We start from the raw sequence: 27,954 nt of genomic DNA, 5'->3' as shown, positions 1-27,954 counted from the left end.
AGTTATTCCTCTATTTCTACAATCAATTGTATATAATGGCTTCCTTCCCTTCATCTTAGTCCCAAAAATGTTATAAAATCACTTGAGTATCTATGAGAGGAAGAGTTATTTTATTCATTCTACTGTCTATCCTCTTTCTCTGTGACTCTCATAGTAGACCTGTAAAATCCATAAAAAAAAAAAACAACTTGGTTTTTTACTGGTAAGAACTTTACTTCCCATAAAATGGACAAATATTTATTTGTTTGAAAGCATTTCTTAAGACTCGTAAGGAAGCCTCTGACTAGGACTGAGAAGCAACCAGAATTTTATTGGCTATGAGCTAAAAGCAGACAAGCAATGGTATATCAAAATTTTCCTAAAGTGGACTTAGGCATATAACAAGTTATTCTTTCTTTTCTAAAAAAACTACAGTGAAGTTATAATAAGGAATGAGCCATATTCCAAAGCATAAAAGTATGTATTATACATATTATATACAATCAATACAACTGTTTTACTCACCAACTCCATTAAATCTTTTAACTTCCCAATTTCTTCTGGAATGGATACCAGTTTATTATTACTGATGACCAAAACTTTAAGAGGAAGATCAAATAAGTATTTTGGCAATGCTGATAAAAGATTTCGACTGAAAAGAATAAGAAAGTCTCATTATGAGAAATATGTCTGAAACCTGACTTGTTATGTTGAAAAGGAACAAATCACCTCAAAAGTAAATAAGAAGCTTTGACATAATAATAGTCATCATTTAATGAACGCTTACTTTGTATCAAGCTAAAATCTTTATATGAAGTATCTCATTGAATCCTCACATTAATCCCACAAGATAAGTAGTATTATTAGTGCCATTATACAAATAAGGAAACAAAGGTAAAAACCAGTTAAGTGACTTCCCCAGGCACAGCGGACAGCAAAGCCTGTGCTGTTACCTACGATACTGCCCTACACACCACCAGTTCTCAATACCCAGATCATTCTTCTGAGCTAGAAAATGCCAGGAACTTCCTTTCTACTATAATTTCACTATATTCTATAGCTCCATGCCTCTAACTAGGGAAAGGCTCCAAGGAAGAATTTCCATGCACTATGTTTAAGTTAATAAAAGAATGAATAGGATAATAAATATCTTCAAGAACATGTAATAACCCTAACACATTTCCTTCTGTTAAAAGTTTATGATAGAATAGCCTACTAACACCTTTCTCTCAGCGCAAGTTGATACATTCTTATCTCTGTAGATACATTTAAATATAACTAACGTTTATTGAGTGCTTACTATGTGCCAGGCCACGCACAGAGCACTTTACATCAATTAATTTGACTTACTCTCACAACAACCTACTTTAGATAGATGTTATCATGATGCCCATTTTACAGATGAAGATATAGTGAAAAAGAGATTTATAAACTCCTCAAAGTCTGTCAGTTGGTAAGAGGGAGAACCGACATTCAAATCCAGGCAATCTGGCTCTGGGTTCTGTACCCTGAAACTACTGTGGTCAAATTTATACACCAATACAGACTGATCCAAAAGATCCGTTATATATCGAATGTTTGTGTATCCTCCCCAACAACTACAGTGTTAAAACCTAATCCCCAAGGTGATGATATTAGTGGGGCATTTGGGAGGTGATAAGGTCACGAGGGCAGAGTCCTCTTGAATGGTATAAGTGTCCTTGTAACAGAGGACCAAAAGAGCTCCCTCAGCCCTTCTACTACATGAAAGCACAGCCTGAGGACCAGGAAGCGGGTCCTCACCAGACATTAAATTTGCCAGTGCCTTGATCTTGGACTTCTCAGCCTCCAAAACTGTGAAAAATTTTTGTTGTTTTATAAACCACCCACTCTATGGCACTCTGTTATAGCAGCCTGAATGGACTAAGATAGTCCTACTATCAAACTATATAAATGTACCATTACATTTACATACTATACCAAGCATTCATAAGCAGTAAGCTATTATTTTTCTTGTTTCTTAAAGTGATATTTATAGACCTGTATGTACCTAGCATTTTGTGTAATGTGCACAATAGAAGCCCTGTGATACCCCAAGAGAGGAATTTCAAAAGCTTTCACCTCACTCTATGCCTGCAGAGGATATCCAGAAACATTAGACTGGCTTTAGACCTGGAATAGACTTAATATATATATATATATATATATATATATATATATATATATATATATAATATATATTGTCTTCTATATATATATATATAATGTCTTTAGAACAAGAATCTTGGTCAGCTGCTGGAATGTCAAATATGCCAGGGGCCTGTCACAACTCTTGGCACATTTAGGATCAAACAGGATGAAGAACATAAGGGTCTTCCTGCAAGAGTCTACTTAAAAGTGGGGGTGGTATACAAGAAGAGAAAAAGAGTTTAAAAATCATTAAGTTTGACCAAAATAAAAAGTAATATAAACAGAAAAAATAATGGCATATACAAATACAGGGTGAGGGGAAAGTAGGTTCACAGTTGTTTGTATGGAAAGTAATATAATTAACAAAATACAAAAATAAACTTTTCGTGTACTCACAACACTCACAACTGTAAATCTACTTTTTCCCCACCCTGTATATTCTACTCTGCCTTACACCAAAAAAAATTTAAAAATTTACTAATTTGCTTCCTTAAGAATCAGGTTCATTAGGCCCTGAACGATTGGTTCAAGAGTAGAGCATCAGTCCTGCATATAGATGTCTTGAGTTTGATGCCCACACAGGAGAGGCGCCCCTCTCCTTCTCCACCCCTTCCCCTCTCATTCTCTCTTTCTCTCTCTCTTTTTCTCCTGCAGCCATGGCTCCATTGTACCGAGTTCACCCCAGGGAGGGGATTAAGGATGGTTCCATGGCCTCTACCTCAGGCACTAAAAGCTTGGTTGCTAAGCAAAGGAGCAATGCCCCAGATGGGCAGAGCGTCTTCCCCTAGTGAGCTTGCCGAGTGGATCCCAGTCGGGGTGCATGTGGGAGTCTGTCTCTGTCTCCCCTCCTCTCACTTAAAAAAAATCAGTTCCATTGATTTAGCACAGTAAGTTCTCTCCAGAATTTGATTTTTTTAAACATGGCTAGTGAGTCATGTTATAGAGATAGTCAACGGAAGTCAGTCATTAGAACAAATGATATTTCAATAGAATCTGTTCACAATTTTTGTGACTGTAAATAAAAATCAGAAGTTAACTTTTAGAGATCAAAACAAGAAAGAATCAGAGAAAGTTTTAATGAAACTACAGACATATACCTCATTTGATGGTGCTTCGTTTTATTGCACTTCACAGCTGTTGAATTTTCTACAAATGAAGACAAGATCCTCCACCAGCAAAAAAATTACGACTCAAATTATTGCAATACCTACTTTATTATGGTGGTCTGGAACCAAACCCACAATATCTGAGGTATGATTGCATTCTGAAATACACTATACATGTTACTATAGAAATGTAATTCAATTTTGGACAAGTGACATTTTTCCATAAAAGAACAAAATGAAACAAAGACAAATTTAAAAATACCTCGCTTTCCTCAAACCTCTGCCAAGCCAGGCCAAGGAGATTATGTACCTAATTAAAGAAAAGGCCACCCCAAATGACTGACATTTATAGAAGGAAATTCCTCGAACATTTTAAGATGTAAAGTGGTTTCAGTTAAAATAGTATATTCTACCAGGTGACACCACTGGGGGAGACATATATACAATAACAATCTATCACAACGAGAAAGGAACATTATTATTTATGTATATTAATTATATTTACTACTTCCCTGTATGGGAATTTAAACAAGTAACTTTGTTAAGAAGGGGAAAGAAATTATCCTTTATAACTCAACAAATAAAAGAATTTCTAAAATTGTAACAATATACCAGTTTCCACTCAATGTCATTCTCCTGACAGGGAAATTTTTTTCTTATTCTTATTAAACATACACTCTGGTTTAAATATAAGGCAATGGCTTAAGAATGAGATTTGTACAGCCATACTACTTTGATTATAATCTTGGCTCTGCCACGATGTGTGTTTGTGTGTGCATGTGTGTGCATAGATGCATGTGTGCACATATGCCACAATATATATTTTAATATATATAAAATAAATATAATTTTGTTATATATATCACTATATATTTTATATATAAAATAAATGCAACTGTTTATATATAGACATTATATATAACATTGTTATCTATATATATAGATATAGATAGATATACGGACAAATAGTTAACCTCTGTGCTTCAGTTTCCTCATCTTTAATATAGGGATAATAAAACTACGTATCTCAAATACTTTTGTGAAGATGAGGTAATATATGTAAAGTATTTGTAACACCACCTGGCACACAGTAAGCACTTATTCGATACTAACATTAATTGTGACCCACCTCCTAATATTCGAACATTCCTATCCCAATCTACTCATCCTTGAAGTAACAAATGAAAGTCACACAAGTGTGAAAAATATCACAAAGACTTTTTTTATAATGTGTGCTATAACTGAGGCTGCACATGAACAGATCGGTATTGTGGTGCTATGATTTCAGTAAAATAATTCTGATGTAAAGCCTTGCCATTCAAAGTGAGTTAAGAACCAGCAGGCATGGGCATTCCCATAGGGCTTGTTAGAAATGCAAGCCACACTGCAGACCTACAGAATCCAAATTGCAGTTTAATTCCCAGTTGATTCCTGTGCACATTACTTTGAAAAGCACTGCTGTCAAGAACAAGACTAAAGGGTTATAAAGTATGTGGACACACAAAAAATACAAATAGGATACTACTGAGATAAATACAGGCTATATAGCCAAACCAAACACATTCCTTTGCTACTAAAAGGATTAGAACTATAACAAAAAAATTTACCCAAAAAATCACTCCTTACCTAAGGTTAAGGTATGTTAACATCTGCAGGTTTTTAATGGCTTCAGGAATGGTTTTGATGCAATTATGGTATAAATTTAATGTTTCAAGAGGAGCAAATAACCAGACATCAGAAGGAATTTCTGAAAAACGATTTCTTGAAAGATCTGAAAAACAAAAGTAATGTCTGAGTGTCAAATATACACCTTTATCTGTGGTAATAAACAGAACTATTTCCATATGTGCTAAATCACTTAGAATCCAAGCAACCATTTATTATATTATAAAATGTTATTCACCATGACCTTGAAGACCTTAATAGCCAAATATACATAAATCTACAACACAACTAAAGTTCTTACTATAGACTTCTCTACCCACTGTAATTTGGTTTCTACTCACTCTCATACTCACCAAAGTCAGATACAGCTTCCGTATCAATAACCAAGAATAATGAAAATATTTCTTTTCCCTCAGCTTGGAAGATCACACTTCTGGATCATTTCTTATTATATATCTGGCTACTTCTTAGTCTGTTAGATGGTGCCTCTACCCATATTGTGAAGTTGGTGTTCCTAAAGGCTGTGCTACACTTTCCTTCCTAAGATACACACTGGTGAGTGATTTCATCCAATCCCAGGGCTAATTTATATTCATGCACTAACAAACTTCAATTTAAAGATGTGTCTGAACACCTAAGTTCTAATCCTCGGGACTTCTTGGTCTCTCTCAGGTACTTCAGATTCTACAAGTGTAAAATCTGAACTGAAGATTTTATTCCACACATCTGTTTCTCTCATCGCAAATAACGTCACCAACATCCTCCTGGTGCGTTGCTCAAGCCAGAAACTTGGCATTTATCTTTGATTCTTTCCTCTCATAAGGTATTCCAGTACACACAAATATACTTCTATTACAAAAATAAGATCATGAAATCTATTAAAAGTTTATTTGTTAAATGAAATTTTGAAAAATATTTAGGATATCATGGGGCAGGTAAAAAAATTACCTAAAAGAGTTTCTCAACCAAAATACTGTTGACCTTTTTTGGGCTGTATCACTATTTTCAGTATGGGGCTATCCTGCACATTGCAGATAGTTAGCATTCCTGGCATCTACCTATTAGATGCCAGTAACACTCTCTAGTCCAGGCAGCTACAAAAAGGTCCCCTGGGTTGAAAATCCCCCTACCCCTGTTGAGAACCACTGCCTAAACAATTATCAAACTAGCTAGCTGGCTTATCATAGAAATATACTCTGCTTACATTAATTCACTATAATTATTTGTTTAAAAACGTACCATTAGTATTTACTTCTGTTGGGAAGAACATCTGCACCGTAGCTTAGCCTAATGTACCTTAGTATCTGGTCTGCCCTCGTAAGAACAGCTTCCTACCAATGTTCAAATTCCTCAGAGAGATGCAGTCTTGTTTACTTAGCAATATAGTAAATTCCCTATTCAGAACATTAATATACATGCATTAACATATTTTGTATATTACACACACACTCACCTAATGCAAGATTTTATAATTGGCTAAAGAAAACAGTAGTTACACTTATATAATATCAAAATTAATTTGGGTTCTCTTCCTTCTACCATATGATTCTTTTTCAATTGATTTTAGAGGAAGAGGAAGGGGAAGAGAGAGAGAGACATCGATTTGTTGTTCCGCTTATTTACGGAATCTTGTATATGCCCTGACCAGATATTGAACCCACAACCTTGGCATACTGGGATGATGCTTTAACCAACTGAGCAACTAGCCAGGACTGATTCTGAATAACTATATAAAAGGATAGTCAGAATTCCAAGAAACCAAAATATGAACTTGAAATAGAAGTTTCTCAATATTCTGGCTTACCTCCTCTAAACAACCAAGTACCATCCATTGTATTAATGAAGAAAAAATTAAGTCATTGCTTTTTTTTTAGTTTATGTTTCTTTTATATTTAGGGTTGGTACTCTTATTCTTAATTTTTTTCATTAATTTTTAGAGAGGGGAGAGAGTGAGAGGCAGAGAGAGAGAGAGAAGGGGGAGGAAGGAGCAGGAAACATCAACTCCCATATGTGCCTTGACCAGGCAAGCCCAGGGTTTTGAACCAGCGACCTCAGCGTTTCCAGGTCAACGCTTTATCCACTGCGCCACCACAGGTCAGGCGGGACTTTTATTCTTATAACTTCAGAATCCTAGGAGTTAAAAATTAATGCTTACAATTAATCTGAATTCCTGAAAACAATATCTAGCGTTAAGTATCGATAAATAATAAAATAATATGGTTGTCTTAGAGATAGATGACAATAGCTTGAATTAAGATAGCAAAAATTGGGATAAGAAAAGTAGACAAAATTTGAAATATATTTTGATACTGGTACTCACAGAAAATGAACAAGTGATTGTCTACGTGGGGTAAACAAGAGGAAAGAATTAAGGATGGCACCCAGGGATCTGGTTTAGGCATGTAAAGGATATTAATGGAAGAACAGGAGGTGGAACAAGATTTTTTGATGTTATTGCTGTTGGGGTTTTTTTGTTTGTTTGTTTCTTGAAGCAGAGGTTGGAATCAAGGGTGCAATTTTATATTAGTGTAAGCAGATATCTGAAAGATCCATTGGGGAATCTAAGAAATGCTTAGTCACATGATTCTGGATATCAGAAGTGCAGTCTAGGATAGATACACACAAAATTGAAAGTTGGGGGGATATGATTAGTACTACAAAATCATAGAAATGTAAGATATCACCAAACATCGGAGGAACTGAGGTGGGAAAAAAGTTCAAGAACAGGCCATTAGGCCCTAGAGCCGTGATGGAGAACCTATGACACACGTGTCAGCACTGACACGCGTAGCCATTTTCCATGACATACGGCTGCATGCGGCTGCATATCAGAGAAGTATGGGGCCATACACCGAGAAGGACGTTTCACCCTCGGCTCCTGCATGGCCAGGTGCAGTAGCCAAGGATAAAACATTTGCTGTAGTGTAGACACTCTGTGCCAGAGGTCTTTAGGCCAAAACAACAGAACTCTGGCACAAAGCATCTAGTTCTGGGACTTCTGGTTAGGCCGTTAGGGGATCTATGACCTCACTTCTGGCCGGAGGAGCAGGGAGCAGCAGAATGCCGTGGGGGATGCATTTCTGGGGCCCTGTGATCGCCATTACCAGCAACCACATAACCACAGCAACCATCATCCAATCAACTGTTCTGAAGTGTCGTGAATTTCTAATTGACCATCATTACTGAGATAAGTGGGGGGAGACTGGGAGAGGAGAGGGCCTGTGCTATGGGTGCCGTTTCCTGCCATTAGAAATAGCGGCAGCCATATTACTTTACATAAGATGCAACTTGCAGAATTACAAGACAGCATCTGGGCTCAGGTGTTTGTCGACTTGAGGTCAAAGCTTGAGAATCTGGAAAGGTGCCACTTGGAGAATCAAGAGGAGTGCCACTACGAACAGGAAATTTGGAGTGCCTGGAACCGATTACCAGACACTTTTAGCACCCTGAAAAATATAGCAATGGCTTTACTCACAATTCTTCCCACTACATACTTTTGTGAGACTTTATTCTCAGCGTTAAATAATATCAAAACCAACAAAAGAAACAGATTGACAGATGAAGTTAGTAGCACTTGCTTGGGCTTAAAGTATATAAAATACCAACCTTCAATTGAAGATTTAGCCAATGAAATTCAGCAACAAAAAAGTCACTAATAGGCAGGTTAGTTAAAGAATTCCCCCCCTCACTTATCTTAGTTCACGGCACCCCACACAAGTTAAATAATATCAAGACCAACAAAAGAAACCGACTGACAGATGAACAAAGACGTCACTAAGCAGGTAAGTTAAATAATTAGTTTTGGGTTTATTAAATAGTTATATATTACAATTATACATTTTTGTTATTTAAACTATAAATATTGTGAAATTATGGTTTTTTTCTCGAAGTGACACACCACTTGAGTTATGCTCGGTTTTTTGGTGAATTTTGACACACCAAGCTCAAAAGATTGCCCATCACTGCCCTAGAGGGATAGCTCTAGATAGTTGGTTAGAGCATTGTCCTGAAGCATAGAAGTCACTGTTTCTATCCCCAGTCAGGACACATACAGGAATAGACTGATGTTCCTGTCTCTCCCTTCCTCTCTCACTAAAATCAATAAATAAAAACAAAAATTAAAAAGAATGGACCATTAAGATGGCTAACATTTACAATCTGAATAGACAAAAACACACACACACACACACAAAAAAAAAACCCAGCAAGCAGAAAAGACTGAAAATAATGATGTAGGGAAAATAGAAGTGTTCAAAAAGTAACTAGAGAAAAAGTCAAGCCTGACCAGGTGGTGGTAACAGTGGATAGAGCATCGGACTGGGACACGGAGGACCCAGGTTCGAAACCCCAAAGTACCGGCTTGAGTGTGGGGTCGCTGGCTTGAGTGTGGGATCATAGACATGACCCATGTCACGGGCTTGAGCCCAAAGGTTGCTAGCTTGAACAAGGGGTCACTTACTCTGCTGTAGCCCACCAGTCAAGCACATATGAGAAAGCAATCATTGAACAACTAAGGTGCCACAACGAAGAATTGATGTTTCTCATCTCTCTCCCTTCCTGTCTGTCCCTAGATGTACCTCTCTCTGAGTCTTTCTCTGTCTCTGTCAAAAAAAAAAGAAAAAGCCAAAATATCAGTATTAGTAATAAGTGATTTTAATAAAATAATTTAAATAATATCAAGGTATTATTATAATAACATATTATGTGTGATGCTTTATATTACTTCCCCTCTAAAAAAATTAAATTACAAAAAAAGTATTATAAAATCCCAATTTGCCTGGTCTTTGGTGGTGCAGTGGATAAAGCATTGACCAGAAACGCTGAGGTCACCAGTTCATGTTCAAAACCCTGGGCTTGCCTGCTCAAGGCACATATGAGAAGTAACTACTATGATTTCATGCTTCATGCTCCTCACCTCCCCCACTCTTTCTTTCTCTCTCCCCCCTCTATCTAAAGTCAATAAAAACTTTTTTAAAAATTACATTCACAAGCTATTTTCTAGACAACTAATATATTTATTTAGTAAACACTTAAAATTATAATTATTAATCTAATTTGAGTCAAATCAAATAAAGCATAATAAAGTCAAAATTAAAACTCAAGCTATTATAAAACCTCAAATTAAGGAAATCTTGTTCTAGGGCTTTTCAGATTTTGAATCTGTATAAACATCCTTTCTAAGAATTGAGTAAACAGAAGAACAGTGCCAAAAGAAAAATACAATCATGGAAGGAAAGATGAGAAATATACAAAACAGTTTGTATCTTAATTTCTTGAACTATTTCACACTAACAGCATCTCATATTTTACTTTTTTTTTTGTAATAGGGGAGAGCGCAAATGCAGTCCCCCACTACACAAATTATGCACTTGAGTTTCCCACATTTGGGAATACCACAGGCATTAGCACACCCAGAGTGCAATTGCTAAGCCTTGCCCTGGGAAAACCACCTTCAGGATCATGGTATCTCTTGCCAGGTAAGTGTCACCATATTTTCCTTTAAAAAGTTAAAACTGCCCTGGCCAGATAGCTCAGTTTGTTAGAGCATTGTTCCAAAGCATAGAAGTTGACAGTTTGATCCCTGGTTAGGGCACATACAGGAGCAGAGCAGTGTTCCTGTCTCTCTCTTTCTCCCTTCCTCTCTCTAAAATCAATAAAATAAACATTAAAAAAATAAAAAGTTAAAATTAACTTCTATATAAATGTAATAGATTAAAATATAAACTGATTTAAATTTATCTTGTACAATTAAAGTTTTTATAACATTAAAAATCATTTAATTAACATGTAATCTATAGCAACTAGAATAATATAACTAATAATGAACATACTATATTCAAAAATACATGTAACATTAATATTTAATTTAATATGGTTCCACCTAAAGATGGAAAGACAATTTATTCCTTATAGAGAGATTCATTACACAATTTTAAAGCCTGCTTTTTAAGAAGACAAGTAGACCTTGAAAAAAGAAAATATAAAGATGTTTCACCTTTCCCACACACACAAAAAGGAAATTAAAATGTGTTCCTTATTGCCCTGGCTGGGTAGCTCAGTTGGTAGGAGCATTATCCCTATACAACAAGGTTAAGAATTTGATCTCCAGTCAGAGCACATACGAGAGTCAACCAAAGAATGCATAGACAAGTGGAACAACACTCTCTCTCTCTCTCACTCTTTGCCTCTCCTTCTCCTTTCAAATCAATAAATTAATTTTTTTATATATACTTTTCTGAAGTGAGAAGTGGGGAGGCAGAGAGACTCCTGCATGCGCCCGACCGGGATCCACCCGGCATACTCTACAGGGGGCAATGCTGTGCCCATCTGGGGTGTTGCTCCCTTGCAACCGGAGCCATGCCAGTGCCTGGGGTAGAGGCCATGGCCTCAATGCCCGGGCCAACTTTGCTCCAGTGGAGCCTTGGCTGTGGGAAGGGAAGAGAGAGATACAGAGAAAGGAGAGAGGAAAGGGCAGAGAAACAGATGGGCACTTCTCCTGTGTGCCCTGCCGGGAATCAAACCTGTGCCTTCTACATGCCGGGCCAGTGCTTTCCCGCTGAGCCAACCAACCAAGGTCAATAAATTAAAGTTTTTAAAATAATTTTATTCTTTATCTTCCTGTAGTGAGCTGAATAGAAGCCCCTAAAGATATCAGGTCCTAATTCTTGAAGCCTATGGATGTTGGTTTATAAGGTAAAAAGTTTGTAGATGTAGCCTGACCTGTGGTGGCGCAGTGGATAAAGCCTCGACCTGGAATGCTGAGGTTGCTGGTTCAAAACCCTGGGCTTGCCTGGTCAAGGCACGTATGGGAATTGATGCTTCCTGCTCCTCCCCACCTTCTCTCTGTGTCTCTCTCTCCTCTCTCTCTGCTTCTCTGTCTCTTTCCCTTTCTCTCTCCTCTCTAAAATGAATAAAATTTTTTTAAAAAGTTTAAAAAAAAGAAATCTTTAAAAAAAAAGTTTGTAGATTTCATTAAGAATTTTGCAATGAGATTATCCTGGATCATCGAGATGGGCTTTAAAAATATCATCACATGTAATCCTCATAAGAGGAAGGCAGAGAGAGATTAGACAGACACTGAGGAGAGTAGGCCATGTGAAGATGGAGGCAGACATTGGAGAGATGCAGCCAAGAAATGACAGAAGTCACCAGAAGCTTGAAGAGAAGCAAGGGATGGAGGGCATACACCCCTGCAGGATTTTAGTCCTATAAGGATCGTTTCAGACTTCTGGTCTCCAGAACTGTAAAAGAGTAAATTTCTGTTGTTTTAAATCACCAAGTTTGTGGTAATTTGTTGCAGTAGCCACAGGAAACTAACATGCTTCTCAAAAACTGTTTATCAGAATTAATGAGAGAATGTCTTCAAAATTTCTTTAAAATTAAATAGCTGTGTATTTATTTTTCTTAAGCATTAAGGGAGTATCTCAGTTAATTAGCATCCTTGGGAATAAGCACCTTTATAAACATTGAACTATTTTTCTTTTGTCTTGATTTTAATCATAAATCATATCAAGCAGTATTAGCAGCAACTCAACAGTAGACAAACTACTGGGTACTGTTTCCTGCCTTCCTTCGAAAGGTTCCTTGTAAAACTGCTGGGAGTCTGTTAGAGAAATTAATAGATCATTTTAAATAATCTGATTTAAATTATGTTCTGTAACACTCTTGAGCTTCAGAGGTCAGGGAAGCTAGGGAATGGAGGAGAGGAGTCAGATGGAATTGAAATCTGCTGCCTCTCAAGCTGTAGCCACATGAGCCACAGGCGGGTCCATCTGCCACGCAGTGCAACTCCTGGCCCATTGGCTAGCCCTCCTGCCAAGGTATAGAAAATGACTTTCAGAAATTATGCTATTATACCAGCAATTTCCAACCTCTTTCATCTCACGGCACACATAATGTAATTACTAAAATTCTGCAGCATACCAGAAACTATATTTTCTGCCTATTGAGCTAAAAAAAAGTTATAATTTTGATTCATTGACACCAGACAGCTAGTGATGTGTTTGCTGTTATCATTTTATTTGGGAATCTAAGGGCAAAGAGGTCAGTGTCCCTGACTAAATAATCAGGTAGTGCATGTTTAAAAAATTATTGCAGCACACCAGAATTCACACCAGTTGAAAATCATTGTATTATACTATACTACTCATCCGAATTTTAGTTTTATCTTAACCAGTGTACTAGAGGGTATACAGTTTTTGTCACAAATTGTTAAAACTTAAACTAAGATACATGAGTCTTCTTTAGGTGATATTTAAAATACAGATTGCGCCTGACCAGGTGGTGGCGCAGTGGATAGAGCGTCAGACTGGGATGCAGAGGACCCAGGTTCGAGACTCCAAGGTAGCCAGCTTGAGCGCGGGTTCATCTGGTTTGAGTTGAGCCCAAGGTTGCTGGCTTGAACAAGGCGTTACTCGGTCTGCTGAAGGCCCGCGGTCAAGGCACATATGAAAAATCAGTCAATGAACAACTAAGGTGTTGCAATGTGCAATGAAAAACTAATGATTGATGCTTCTCATCTCTCCATTCCTGTCTGTCTGTCCCTGTCTATCCCTCTCTCTGACTCTCTCTCTGTCTCTGTAAATAAATAAATAAATAAAATCATTTAAAAAAATAAAAAAAATTCAGATTGCTATAATCCCTCCTATAAAGAAAAAAAGAAAAAAAAAACCTGACCAGGCAGTGGTGCAGTGGATAGAGCGTCTGGACTGGGATGCAGAGCACCCGGGTTTGAAACCCCGAAGTTGCCGGCTTGAGCTTGGGCTCATCTGGTTTGAGCACAGCTCACCAGCTTAAGCCTAAGGTCGCTGGCTTGAGCAAGGGGTGACTTGCTCTGCCGAAGGCCCCAGGTCAAGGCACATATGAGAAATCAATCAATTAACAACTAAGGTGTCACAACAAAGAATTGATGCTTCTCAATTCTCTCCCTTCCTGTCTGTCCTGATCTGTCCCTCTCTCTGTCTCTCTCTGTCTCTGTCACCAAAAATAAATAAATAAGTAAATAAAAATAAAAAAACCTAGACAATGTTTGAAAATCTGACACATTTTTACCTCTGGAAAAACTTTAATTTGTGTTGTTAGGGCTCATCATCATCATTGACAAAGATATTATCACGGGATTTTCTACTTAAAGAAACATGAATATTAAGTGGAGAAATGACTTGAAATCAAAACTCTAAATTCACACCAACAATAACCTAAGTGGAACTGGCACAATTCTCTCTCTCTCTGTCTCTCCCTCTCTCACACACACACACATCACATATGCCAGATCAAAATGCTATAGACTTTGCACAATTATTTCTAATCCTCATAACAATCTCCTGGGATAGATATTACTCCTTATTATGCATATGAAGCTAAGACAGATTGAGTGGTATGACCAATGTTAAAAAAATACTAATAACAACTGACAGCACTAGGGTTCCAAACACAGATGTGACTCCAAAGACCATGTTCTATGTGTGCTTTTCCACTCCTCCAACACACTATTGTAACTTCCTGTTGCAGATTTAAAACATCCTGTTCCATTGGAACCACAAAGCAGGGTCAGAGCAATTCTAAAACTTCTAACCACATTCTTATCCTAGGTTGCTTCTTGCAATAGGAAACAGAGCAAAAATCTTACTTCAAGTCCCAATTTTTAGTTAAGAAAATAATGAACACTATTATAAAGCTCTCAGCTGTTCTTAATTTACCAATTCAGAACTGTTTAGTCTGAGCCAACACATAGTTTTCTTGGCTCCTTATAGAGTGGACCCTTATTAATTTTTCAATATTTTCAACCAATTCAGTAAACAAGGATTAAAGAAAATTCATTAAAGAAGTTTCTTCAAAAGAGTGGTAACATCTTATAGACAAAACCATTGTGCTGAGTACCTGACAAGAACTCTGAAGTATCTGAGATTTTACCCTACTTGTAAGATGACAAGTTAGTCTGTAACAGTTGTATGGGTGCTAGCAGAAGGCATGACTCTCCAAAGGACTTTATTATTCACAGCACAGCAAGTGGCACGACTGACATATTTGTATCAGTTCCCTTGCCCTCCCCATCAAATTTCACAGGGGCAACACAGATGGCCACCGATGGATGCCTGAACATGCAATACATCACGTTACAGGAGAGGGACTCAAAGCTGAGGGAATCCAAATCTTTTATAATAGAAAGTAAGCATGTCTGTATTTTGTTCAAAGGAGATATTATCTTTATTTTACTAGACAGTAAGTATGATTTTCCTTTGCTCTGAAGAAAGACACTACCTCATTCTTCCAGAAGATAGGCCTGAACAAAAGTTAGTTAGTAACTCATTCACAAGACGTGCAGAAACATAAGACTAATGGAAAATTATCTCCCAATAATATCATGTGCATTCCTTATTGAGCAGAAATCAGAAATTGCAGTCTCAGAGACTATATAAGGTAAAATAATTAAACATCTTACATATCAAATTCTCTGTGGTCCAGCACTTAAGAGGCTGGGATAGAGGCAGGCAAATCCTGACCCGCACCTTACAAGCCTTATTATCCTTATTTCCCATGCAGAATCGTGGCTTGCCTCACACTCTATGTCAATTCATTCAAACAAAATTCCATTAAGCCCTATGTAAATATTAAACCAAATCAGACCCCATTCCTAAGCAATCCCAATAATTGTGCCATTTTAGCACCAACTGCTATCTGTTTAGATAATAACACTCCAGTGAAAGGAACTACGCAAATATGGGTACATCTCAGAGGATGGGTGACAGTTATTTAGCAGACTAGCACTGGACTTGATCTGAGCTGCATTCAGATTCTGATTATTACTTCTAAAACATTGCCAAAATCACGTACTTACTATTCCTCAGTATCTCAGAGCTACTGAAATTGAGAAAGTATTCTGCAATCATCTAAACTCCCTAGAGAAAGCAAAAGAAATGACTGTGAAATGAATAGTTTGTACATAATGATATATAATGTTAATAAAGATACAAAATAAAGTGATGACAAACTATTACATTCAGGTTTTGTTTTTTTTTTGTATTTTTCTGAAGTTGGAAACGGGGAGGCAGTCAGACAGAATCTGCATGCACCCGACCGGGATCCACCCGGCATGTCCACCAGGGGTGATGCTCTGCCCATCTTGGGCATTGCTCTGTTGCAACCAGAGCCTCTGCTCTGAGGCAGAGGCCATGGAGCCATCCTCAGCGCCCGAGCCAACTTTGCTCCAATGGAGCCTTGGCTGCGGGAGGGGAAGAGAGAGACAAAGAGGAAGGAGAGGGGTAGGGGTGGAGAAGCAGATGGACAATTCTCCTGTGTGCCCTGGCCAGGAATCGAACCTAGGACTCCTGCACGCCAGGCTGATGCTCTACCACTGAGCCAACCAGCCAAGGGTACATTCAGTTCTTATGACATGGAAAATATATACCAGAATTATATCTCTTTTTGAGAAGGCATAAAATCAACCAACTTAGTTATTTTTTAACATGAAAATTAAAAAAAAAATTTCTGTGCTTTTCAGCAACTGATATTACTCAAATGTGAGCTAAAATCTAATTAATATGGTCTTAATATTAATGTTTCTTTATCTATTTTCCCATCTAAAAGAAATGGCAGGACTAGAAACAAAAGCAACAAGGACACAGGAGGCACCCCAGCTGTCTGTCCATGTGAGAATGGAGAGTTCCTTTGATGTACTGGAGACTCTGATGTTGAAGCCTAATGGGAAATGACAACCCCATGGCTCTGGCATGTGCTTTCAACAGATGCTCTCTGCAAAAACAGGTGATTTCTTGATCCAGTATTCCCTAAGAGTATTGTCCTGTCATTCAGGACAAGATAATAAAAAGTCAGTTTATAACACTGATGCCTTGTTGAATGAGTAAGGCTTCCAGGTTATAGAATTTCTAAGCTACTGCATGATAAGTTAAAATATTAACCATAAGTACAGTGAAGAGAGAAAAAAAAAGTACAAAGCAGACTTTAGAAAAAAATTTTTTTAATGCTTTAAAGGCAACAATTATGAGAAAAAATAACAAGCAGACCTCACTAACCTGCAGCAACCATTCACGGAAAATTCTATTTGAGCACAGGCATGCTGAGAAGAGAGGGTGCAAACAAAAACAGATGCTGCTAGGAGAAACCACAGCTGCTAACCAGAGGGCAGATTACATGCATGGTCAGTGAGAAAAAGACTGTGAGTCATACAACTATTAAGCCACGTGGAAGGACTTTACTTAAAAGAAAAGTGAAGAAAAAAAGAGCGCAGCTCTATGCACAGTTATCTGTAGGAAATTCTACAATGTGTTTCAGTTTCACCAATAAATATTGACTAATGAACAGCGTAACAACATTTAAACATCAAAGGGATGTTTAAGAAGGGCACTATACTTCAACCTTTATAAAATATATTATTATACTGTAATTTTGGCCTTTTCAATCAGTGTAGTATTACTTATTAAATGGTTCTTGAAAAACTTATTTTCAAAAGACAAATGTTATAACCTCACCACAAAACTTCTACTAAAATAATTCCAGATGGGGAAAAAAGATAAACATGAAAATGAATCACAAAATAACTAGAAAAACATTTTAGTGAATAATCATTTACTATTATAATGAGGAAAAACTTTCAAAGCATCAACTAAAAAAATAATTCACAAATAAAAAGCTTTCTAGATTTAGATATATAAAAAGAAAGAAAAATTGCATTTTATCATAAGCAAAATGATACCAACAACTTATATATAAAGCCAAGGCCAAGGACATAAACATATTAAAAAATAAGAAGTATCAAAGACACTCACTGTTAATAAAAAATATATATTTATATATATAACAATGGGGAACAAAATTTTTGTTGCATCCACAAAAACACTAGTTCTTACCTAATTCGAGTATGCTGATCTCAAATCTGACATTAGCTTTTCTCTGTAAGCTACAGTTTTTTTGCAATTCAAGATTTTATGTTTTCATATTATTGTAAAATTTTCAACATTTAGTTTAACATAATGAAGTAGAATGTCTTCTTGGGCATCATCTTTGTGAAAATATAATAATGTATATAATGCAGTAAATACATTAATACACTAAAATATATGATTGCATCAAATTTGTCTACAATTTCAAAATAGGACATATTAAAACAATCATAAAATTTGCACAAAATTTATGTAAATTCTATTCAGACAAAATTTGCATTTGTAGCTCTTGCGTTTGTGTACTTGTTGCAGACAATCTCGTTTGATGCTCCAGCAGTAGTCTGCTCATCACTAACAGCTCCAAGATTTTTGGGAAATTTATCAAGGTGACTGTTCAGGAAGTGAATCTTAACGCACACGTTACATTCAATGTCACGGAAAGCCAATAGCATCCTTTGAACCAGAAGTTCATAGTTTTCTGCTCTTTTGATGCCAAAGGAAATTCTTTGTAACTGCCACAAAAGACTGCCATGCTGCTTTCTCCCCCTTATTCATCTTCCTGGCAAATTCTTCATCATGTATGAGGGTTCGAATTTGACGTCCATCGAATACACCTTTTATCTTCTCTAAAGACAAGGCAGGAAAAGCAGAAATAATATGTTGAAAGCATTCACTTTTCTATTCAAAGCCTGAACAAACTGCTTCATTATGTCAAGTTTGATGTGAAGTGGGGAAAAATGATCCTGTCTTGATTAACTACAGATTCATTCACAATATTTTGCATCCCTACTTCCAGAGCTCCACATTTCAGCCATTCTTTCTGTGTCCACTGTTTCTCCTGAGCTCGACTGTCCCACAAACACAGAAAACAAGGATACTTCGTGAAACCTCTCTGTTGTCCTAGCAGGAAATTTATCATTTTAAGATCCACACAAATAATCCAGTTACGATCCTCATACTTCAGAAAGTTGAGGACAATTTTTGTCATTATAATCTTCTCGCAGATGAGTTGAATAACCAATTGGAAATGCTGCATAAACATTACCGCTGTGTACAAGAACACATTTCAGACTCCATTTAGAGCTGTCAAGAAATAGCCGCCATTCTGTTGGACTGTAAGTGGTAACTCCTAGCTGGCTGAGAAGACTACTGATTACATGACAGTAAACAAAGTGTCTTCACAAAAAAACTCCACAAAAATTTGTTCACGCTTCCTGAAATGGGATACTTTAGCTGACCAGTGAAGTATATTCTTTTCTTGAAGCCTGGAGGCTAATAACTCAGCTGCTTTCTTTGATAGGCCCAAATGTCTTACTAAGTCATTCAATTGGGGTTGGCTAAACTGCTGAGGGGTTAATGACTGCTTGGCATCAGAAGAAGACCCTTCAGATTCTACAACCATTTCCTCATGCATCTTATCAAAATACACTTGATCACCATGTTCAATTTCTTCATCCTTAGAAGAAATAAACCATTGAAAACTGGAACTGGGAGTGTCTCAGAGTGTGGGATAGGTTGTATTACTGAAGGAATATTAGGATATGCGATCATATGCCATTTTTTCTTGCCGATGCCCTTTGTGTGGATCAGACAGAAATAACAGTCACTGCTGTGGTGCTTAGATTCATGCCAAACCATGGGAATACCAAAAGGCATTCCTTTGCGTTTTCCTTTTGTCCAGTCATGAAGCATTTCCTCAGAATTATGATACAAAATATGAGGAGCCCAATTTTTGTCTTGATTGCCAAGGGGAACTTGAAAATAGGCAATATATGCACGTGTCACAAATGATGAAATATTGCGCCTTTGACGTTGAAGTGTGTAACAGCCACATATATAACAGAAGGTGTCAGGACTATTCTTACATTTACGCCTACTCAAAGAAGCCATGATTCAATCTTAAAACAAAATAAGAGGGTGTTTTTATCAGATAATAATGTTTTACATTTAAAAACAACTACAATTATGTAAAAGTAATGTTTGTAAAACATTTATTGCCTTGTGGTTATGTTCAATCCAAGAGTTGTTGACCTTTAAACTCCAATTTAAAAACCAATGCATGTCATTAACTGTAATAAAAAGAAATTAAAATTGCATAACAACTAGAGCATGCACCAAAAAACTGACTTCAGATTTGGAATCAGTGATGCAGAAATATATAAAAACAGATCTAAAACCTCATGCAACAGAAAAAGAAAGAAAATTTGTTCCCCAGTGTAATGAATAATGTACCATAATTCACCCATCAGATTTAAAGGTCTTGAAAGATATTACTCTGTGTTGGCAAGGCTACTTTAGATTTTTTGTTTGTTTGCTTGCTTTTCTTTTTTGTTGTTGTTGTTCATTAGATTCCACATATGAATAAAATCATATGGTACTTGCCATCTCTAACTGGCTTATTTCACTTTGCAAAATACTCTCCAAGTCCATCTATGCTGTCTCAACAAGTAAGACTTCCTTCTTCTTTATGGCTGAGTAGTATTCCATTGTGTAAATGTACCTCAGCTTCTTTACCCTGATGAGCTACTTGGGCAGCCCAAGTGGAAAGGCTACTTTGGCCCTGGCTAGCTGGCTCAGGTGGAGCATCAGTCTGGCATGTGGAAATCTCAGGTTCGATTCCCAGTCAGGGCACACAGAAGAATCAACCATCTGCTTCTCTACCCTTCCCCCTTCTGTCTCTCTCTTCCCCTCCCGCAGCCATGGCTCGAATTATTCCAGGAATTTGAACCCAGGCACTGAGGATGGCTCCATGGCCAAGCTTCAGACGCTGAAATAGCTCCATTCAGAGCAACAGAGCAGTGGACCCAGATGTGCAGAGCATTTCCCCCTAGTGGGCTTGCCTGGTGTATTTTAGTCTGAGTACATACTGGAGTCTGCCTCCCTGCCTCCCTGTATCTCACTTAATAGAAAAAAGAAAAGAAAGAAAGGTAACTTTGAATTGAGCACTTCCATACATTACTGATGGGAATTCAGAATGAGGTAACCTGTCGTTTTTTGTTTCTTGACAGAGACACAGAGAGAGAGGAGGACAGATAGGGACAGATAGACAGGAAGGGAGAGAGATGAGAAGCATCAATTCTTCATTGCAGCACTTTAGTTGTTCATTGATTGCTTTCTCATAGGTGCCTTGAACAAGGGGCTACAGCAGACCGAGTGACCCCTTGCTCAAACCAGCGACCTTAGGTTCAAGCTGGTGAGCTTTGCTCAAACCAGATGAACCTGAGCTAAAGCTGGCAACCTGGATGTTTAGAACCTGGGTCCTCTGCATCCCAGTCCGATGCCCTATCTGCTGTGCCACCACCTGGTCAGGCGAGGTAACCTGTCTTGAAAGCAATTTTGTCAATATGAAACAAAGTCACTTAAAATATTTATACTCATTGATCCAAGAATTAAGTTTCTAGCAGTTTTTTAAACCAAATAAATATGCACAAAAAATATGTACATTTCAGGATCACTTAAAATAAAAAATTAGAAACAACCTAAGTTTGATCAATGTTGGCTCAGTGGATAGAGCATTGACTCGGAACTCTTGAGGTCACAGGTTCAAAACCTAGAGGTTGCCAGCTTGAGCGCAGGGTCATTGGCTTGCGCATGGGATCAGAGAAGCAATCCCAAGGTGGCCAGTTTGAGCCCCAAGGACACTGACTTCAAGCCCAAAATCACCGCCTTGGGCCCAAAGGTAGCCAGGCTGAACAAGGAGTCACTGGCTCATCTGAAGCCCAAGGTCCAATCCCTCATCAAGTCACATATGAGAAGCAATCAGTGCACAACTAAAATGAAGTAACTACTAGTTGATACTTCTCACTCACTCTCCCTCCCTTTCTCTCTCTCCCTTCCTGTCTCTCTCTCAAAAAAAAAAGAAAGAAAAAAGAAAGAAGGGAGAGATAGAAGGAGGGAATAAAGAAAACTTAAATGTTCAACAATAAGTAAAGGCTAAATAAGATATGATATATCCTTAAAATGGAGTATCTTACAACCTTTAAATATTATATTATAAACTTTATTCCTTAATATAAAAGTGAGAACTCAAGGGTAATAACTGGAACATTTAAAATATAAAACTAAATGCTTCATCGTTGATGTATCCAGATTAAGACAAATTCTACAGCCAGCACACTGTACTGTGCAACTTAAGAAAAATACTGTATTTAGCCTGACCAGGCGGTGGCGCAGTTGATAGAGCATTGGACTGGGATGCAGAGGACCCAGGTTTGAAACCCAGAGGTCGCCAGCTTGAGCACAGGCTCATCTGGTTTTAGCAAGGCTCGCCAGCTTGAGCCCAAGATCGCTGGCTCGAGCAAGGGGTCATTCAGTTTGCTGTAGCTCCCAGTCAAGGTATATATGAGAAAGCAATCAATGAACAACTAAGGGGCTGCAACAAAGAACTGATGCTTCTCATTTCTTTCCCTTCCTGTCTATCTGTCCCTCTCTGTCCCTCTCTCTGCCTCTCTGTGTGTGTGTCAAAAAAACAAAAAAGGAAAGAGAGAGAAAAATACTGTATGTAGAGTGCGAGAAGCATCCTTACTTGAGCTATATAACAACAAATCACAAATATAAGATTCTGAAATTAAAAGTAAGTCAAAATAAACTAATTACAAAGTAATGATGAATTCCATAAACCATGCCAAAGAAAACCCCACATAAAATAATAAAATGTATGTTATATGCTTTTTTTAACCGCAATTAAAAATGAAATGTTGAAAAAGAAAAAAAAAAAGGAAAATCCGTTAGTTTATGCTAAGTGGTCAAGCAGCCCGTAAACAGTAGCACACTGGCAGCTACTATCTAGTAAGACCAAATGATTTCAGTTTATTACTGACACAGCCAGAGAAGGCATGATCAGTATGGTATCCTGCCCTGCTGTCCCGAGTTTCACAAAAACAAAACTGTAGGGAGGGACCAAGTGACAGACAACTTGCTCTGTTATAGAGGAGTCTACTCTAAATTGCAGCTTTGCAATTTTATACCTGCAGCTGGACAAAGAATGTCCATGTTTTGCTAGAATGAGGCAAGGAGAATTGCCTTAGGGCAGCCTCCCACATGATAGGAAAGTGATTAAGAAATGACCTTATGTCATCTATTTTCCATGGACGACAGAGAATCACAGACTCTTCCCCAAAGTTTTAAGTCAGACTGTGGTCGAGCCTGGCCTAATGTGAACTTTGTGGAGATGTGCAAGATCACCAAGATACCATGGTGAGCCATTCCACTGGGTTATGTTTCACACATAGAATGGGAAGTTGGTATAAAATCACCAAGCTCCTTCCCATCATTTTCAGTTTACAAATTTGACAAGCATTTACTATCAACTGTTGCAGAGCAAAACAGCATTGAAACAAACACTATATGCAAGTTTTCTATAGAATGCATTATCTGCCCTCAAGTTTAAATTCCTCTTGGGGGGATCAATGTCAAGCTATTGTGGTAATGCTTTTTTTTCTCAGAAAAATTATTAAACTGATGGTGAACACTACAACAAAGGAAATATATCAATTGCAACTACACCTGGCTATATGCTTATATTAAATAGTAGCTGAAACATCAAACAATATAAGAATGATTACATTAAATATGGCACATCCATACAATAGACCATTAGACAGTACTTAAATATCATGATATCAAGTAATTTTTTTCAATGGAACAGTGACATAAGGAAAAGGACAAACGAACCATTTGGAAAAAGAATATACAATAGACTGTAATGGGAAGTGTTTTAAGGCAACAACATTCCATAGATAAATGTTAAGAAAATTCAGTCATGAGGTTATGAGGTTTTCTCACAAAAGAAGCAATGAACATACGGAGCAGTTGTTTGGGAAGGTCTTTAAGGCCCAGTTCTACTGACAACTATAAACTTTGCAACTCCAAGGCAGTAGATTCATGACCTTGGCTTTGGTGATGGTAAACAGAAGACAGAGGACCAAGGTAAGAAGATAAAAATTAGACAAAGACATGCAAAATACGATTTTAATCAATTCACAACTCACTACTTTGAAAACTGCTAAACTAAAGCACAAACTGTGCATTCATTCCCTAATACAATACTTCCTAAATTTCATGTATAAATATGACTTTTAAAGACATAATCTGGGTCAGCGTAATGGCGTGATAGGAAGCGATACTGATAAATCTCCCCGAAAACTAAACAAGATCTTTAACCAGAAACAGAAAAACCTATCCTTGGAGCCTCCAGATGTTTTGCAATACACTTGAAGGTATGGTCGAGCGAAAAATTGGCTAAATATATAATCAAACCCCAAAGGAAATAGGGAGTAAGAAATGCTCCACTTTCCTCACTAACCTAAACAGGGTGGTTTTCACTGGGAACTGAGAATATAGAAACTAAGGCGGCCAAAGGGGGTGAATAGATCCAGGCCGCGGCACAAACAGCCGAACCAGGCTGTGGCACGGAGATCCAAGCCGAGGAAAAACTGTGCCTGTGCCAACCCAGTCAATACAAGCTAAGACTCGCGCCAAACCCAGACAAGGACAGACAAGTGGGGCAGCCATTTTCCCCAATCTCCTGGTCAGGACGCGCAGATAGTGGGCGAGAGATTCCTCTGACTGCCTCAGCAGTGGGCGCTTGTGTTACCCCACAGAGAGGCAGAGTCAGGGGCCTTTGTGTGGGCCGAAAGCGGAACCTCCAGGCCGCCCCAGTGCCCTGAGGGAGCCACGCACAGGGAGGTAGCGAGAGCCAATTCCAACGCTGGAACTTTTCCGTGCGGGCGGGGGTTTCACTCAGAGGGTGAGACTTCCGGCCTGATATCCTGGTCTGCGCACGCAGATAGTGAGCGAGAGTTTCCTCCAAGTGCCCCAGGAGTGGGTGCCCACCCGTGTTACCGGACAGAGTGGCAGAGCCAGAGGTCTTTGAGTGGGCAGAAGCCCCGCCTGATTATGCTAGCAGCTCTGATTGACTGAGCCTTACCCAGAGCCCTGGCTGAGTGGGAATAGAGTGGGGAGTGGCCAGCTCTTTGAGCCTATTACTATCCAGGCAGAGGCAGCAGCAACCCCATAGCTGGATTACCAGGCTACTAATTGAGGAAGGAAAGACTAGGAGAGAGGCTCCAGGAACACGGACTCTCTCACTGTTGGAGCCTATAAATGCTAATGAGCCTCAACTGCCAACGAGACTGAAGCACAATACATGACATTGCCATAGAGACTTATCAACTGCAAACCTCTACCTGAGCGTGCCAAAGGGGCAGAACCCAAGGTACAGAGTCATCGACCAGAAAGAGGGAGAGAAAAGAAAAAGCAAGATAACCTCTCAAAATCAAGAATAATCCGCAGACTTTATAACCTATCCCATTTTATTATATGTGTTCATTTCTTTCTCTTATCTTCATTCTTGATTATTTTTTTCCTCCTCCAATTTGGTCGTTTAACTCTCTGCCGGTCTTACACTCTCCTCTCCTTGAACTACACTGCCCATAAGTGTTACATCTCCCATTATCTTTTCTTTCCTCTTCCTTTCTCTCTATGAAGGTTGCACTCCAAAACCCTTAACTCTCTCTCTCTCTCTCTCTCTCCTCTTTTTTCTTCTTTTAGTGGTTCCCTCTTTTTTATTTTCTCTCTCTCTTTCTTTTCTCCTTCTATATTAGTTTCTTCCTTTCTCCTTTACGTCTCCTCTCATTCAAACCTCAATAACAAACAAATTATCTTATCAGGGACTCAAACTTATGTTTGGGGCATTTTGGAGGGTTTTTACTTCACCTTTTTAACTCACTAGCAGTGCTCCCATCCCTGGATCTCCATTTTATCAAGCTCTTGTTCCACTAAATACAATAGTAATTTCTTAATTTGTCCCTCCATTTTCCTGTTTCCCTTAGTCCTCTCATCATAACTCTTAGTCAACCAAGACCTAAAAGCAAACCATTTTATTCTTGACCCAAATTTTTTCCTTATTTGCTTTTTGTGGGTCCATACCCCATTTTTTGTTTTTTTTTTCTTTTCTTGCCCCTTTATTACTTCTCTCCAATTCAGGCCCTCCAGTACAGGCATTGTTTATTCTATTTAGTACAATATAATTCACAGTTCACCACAAGATTTTCTCGAGAAAGAGGGGAGAGGAGAAGAGAGAAAAAAAGGAGGGGGGAATTATTTCCTTTTTTATTTTTTATTTATTTTATTTTATTTTTACTTTTTTAATTATTTTTTTAAAAAACTTTGAATTTTTATTTTTATTTTTTTAACTTTTTATTATTTATTAAATCAAATTAATACTGTCAACAAAACCACACTCACATGGCATTAGGGAAGAGAAAATCAAATATCATGAATAGAAAAGAAAGAGAGGTAACACAGATAGATGAGGAAAAATCTATGCAGAAAAATTTAATATATTGGAAACCTTGGAGTTAAATGACAGAAAATTTAAAATAGAAATCGTAAAAATACTCAGAGATATATAAGAAAACACAGAAAGGCAATTTAGGGAGCTCAGAAAACAAATCAATGAACACAAAGAATATATTTCCAAGGAAACTGAAACTATAAAAACAAATCAAACAGAGATGAAAAACTCAATACATGAGCTGAAAAACAAGGTAACAAGCTTAGCTAATAGAACAGGCCAGATAGAAGGTAGGATTAGTGAAATAAAAGACAAGCAACTTGAGGCACAAGAGAGAGAAGAAGAAAGAGACTTAAAATGAAAAAAAAATGAGATAGCCCTACAGGAATTATCTGACTCCATCAAAAAGAATAACATAAGAATAATAGGTATATCAGAGGGAGAAGAGAGAGAAAATGGAATGGAGAACATACTCAAACAAATAATAGATGAGAACTTCCCACGCCTGTGGAAAAAACTAAAGCCTCAAATTCAAGAAGCAAACAAAACTCCGAGTTTTCTTAACCCCAACAAACCTACTCCAAGGCACATCATAATGAAATTGGCACAAACAGCGAAGAAAAAATTCTCAAGGCATCCAGGGAAAAGAAGAATACAACATATAAAGGAAGGCCCATTAGATTATCATCAGATTTCTCAACAGAAATTCTACACGCTAGAAGAGAGTGGACCCCAATATTTAAAATCCTGAAAGAGAGGAACTTTCAGCCACAAATACTATACCCATCAAAGCTATCCTTCAAATACGAAGGAGAAATAAAAACATTCACAGATACAGAAAAGATGAGGGAATTTATCATCAGAAAAACCCCACTCCAGGAATTACTAAAGGGGGTTCTCCAATCAGATACAAAGCACACAAAAAAAACAAAGCCACAAGTAAAAGCTCCAAGAAGAACACAATAAAACCAAATTTAAACTGTGACAACAACAAAAAGAAAGAGGGAGGAGAGTATGGAGATTAACAGTAGCAAAGGACCATGGAGTGCAAAAGTACTCACAAAATAGTGCACAACAATGAACAGGGTAGGAACCTTTTTCATTACTTAAAGGTAACCACCATTGAAAAAACCACCACACAAGCACATAATTTAAAAAAGATAGCAACAGAGGAAAGATGTATGGAATACAATCAAATAAAAACAAAAGATAGAAAGATGAAAGAGAACGATCAAACAAGATACAAAACTAACAGAAAGAAATCTATAAAATGGCAATAGGGAACTCACAAGTGTCAATAATTACACTAAATGTAATCGGATTAAACTCACCAATGAAAAGGCACAGAGTAGCAGAATGGATCAAAAAAGAAAATCCAACTGTATGCTGCCTACAAGAAACTCATCTAAGTAACAACGATAAAAACAAATTCAAAGTGAAAGGCTGGAAAACAATACTCCAAGCAAATAACATCCAAAAAGGAGCAGGCGTAGCAATACTCATTACTGATAATGCTGATTACAAGACAGCAAAAGTACTCAGAGACAAAAATGGCCATTTCATAATGGTTAAAGGGACACTGAATCAAGAAGACATAACAATTCTTAATATATATGCACCAAACCAAGGAGCACCAAAATATATAAGACAGCTACTTATTGACCTTAAAACAAAAACTGACAAAAATACAATCATACTTGGAGACCTCAATACACTGCTGACGGCTCTAGATCAGTCATCCAAACAGAGAATCTACAAAGATATAGTGGCCTTAAACAAAACACTAGAGCACCTGGATATGATAGACATCTACAGAACATTTCATCCCAAAGTGACTGAG

The 27,954-nt window shown here is 37.7% G+C and overlaps 1 protein-coding gene and 1 non-coding gene across 3 annotated transcripts in view; both read right to left on the bottom strand.

The window, feature by feature from the left end:
• Window positions 1-27,954, bottom strand: part of LRCH2 (leucine rich repeats and calponin homology domain containing 2) — a 119,038-nt gene that overhangs the window by 77,120 nt on the left and 13,964 nt on the right. For both annotated transcript variants that reach the window (XM_066249970.1, XM_066249971.1), the window contains exons 2-3: window positions 4,881-5,025; window positions 505-631 (exon numbers count right to left, since the gene is read on the bottom strand). In XM_066249970.1, coding sequence (XP_066106067.1) covers window positions 505-631; window positions 4,881-5,025 — 272 coding nt within the window. The remainder of the gene's footprint in view (window positions 1-504; window positions 632-4,880; window positions 5,026-27,954) is intronic.
• LOC136317891 (U1 spliceosomal RNA) lies at window positions 10,244-10,404 on the bottom strand. The gene has a single exon (XR_010727908.1). It is a non-coding gene; the product is annotated as a U1 spliceosomal RNA (small nuclear RNA).

Source organism: Saccopteryx bilineata, chromosome X (genome assembly GCF_036850765.1).
Source record: "Saccopteryx bilineata isolate mSacBil1 chromosome X, mSacBil1_pri_phased_curated, whole genome shotgun sequence".
Taxonomy (NCBI): domain Eukaryota; kingdom Metazoa; phylum Chordata; class Mammalia; order Chiroptera; family Emballonuridae; genus Saccopteryx; species Saccopteryx bilineata.
Note: the sequence above shows the minus strand (reverse complement) of the source record. Positions and strands in the feature narration are given on the sequence as shown.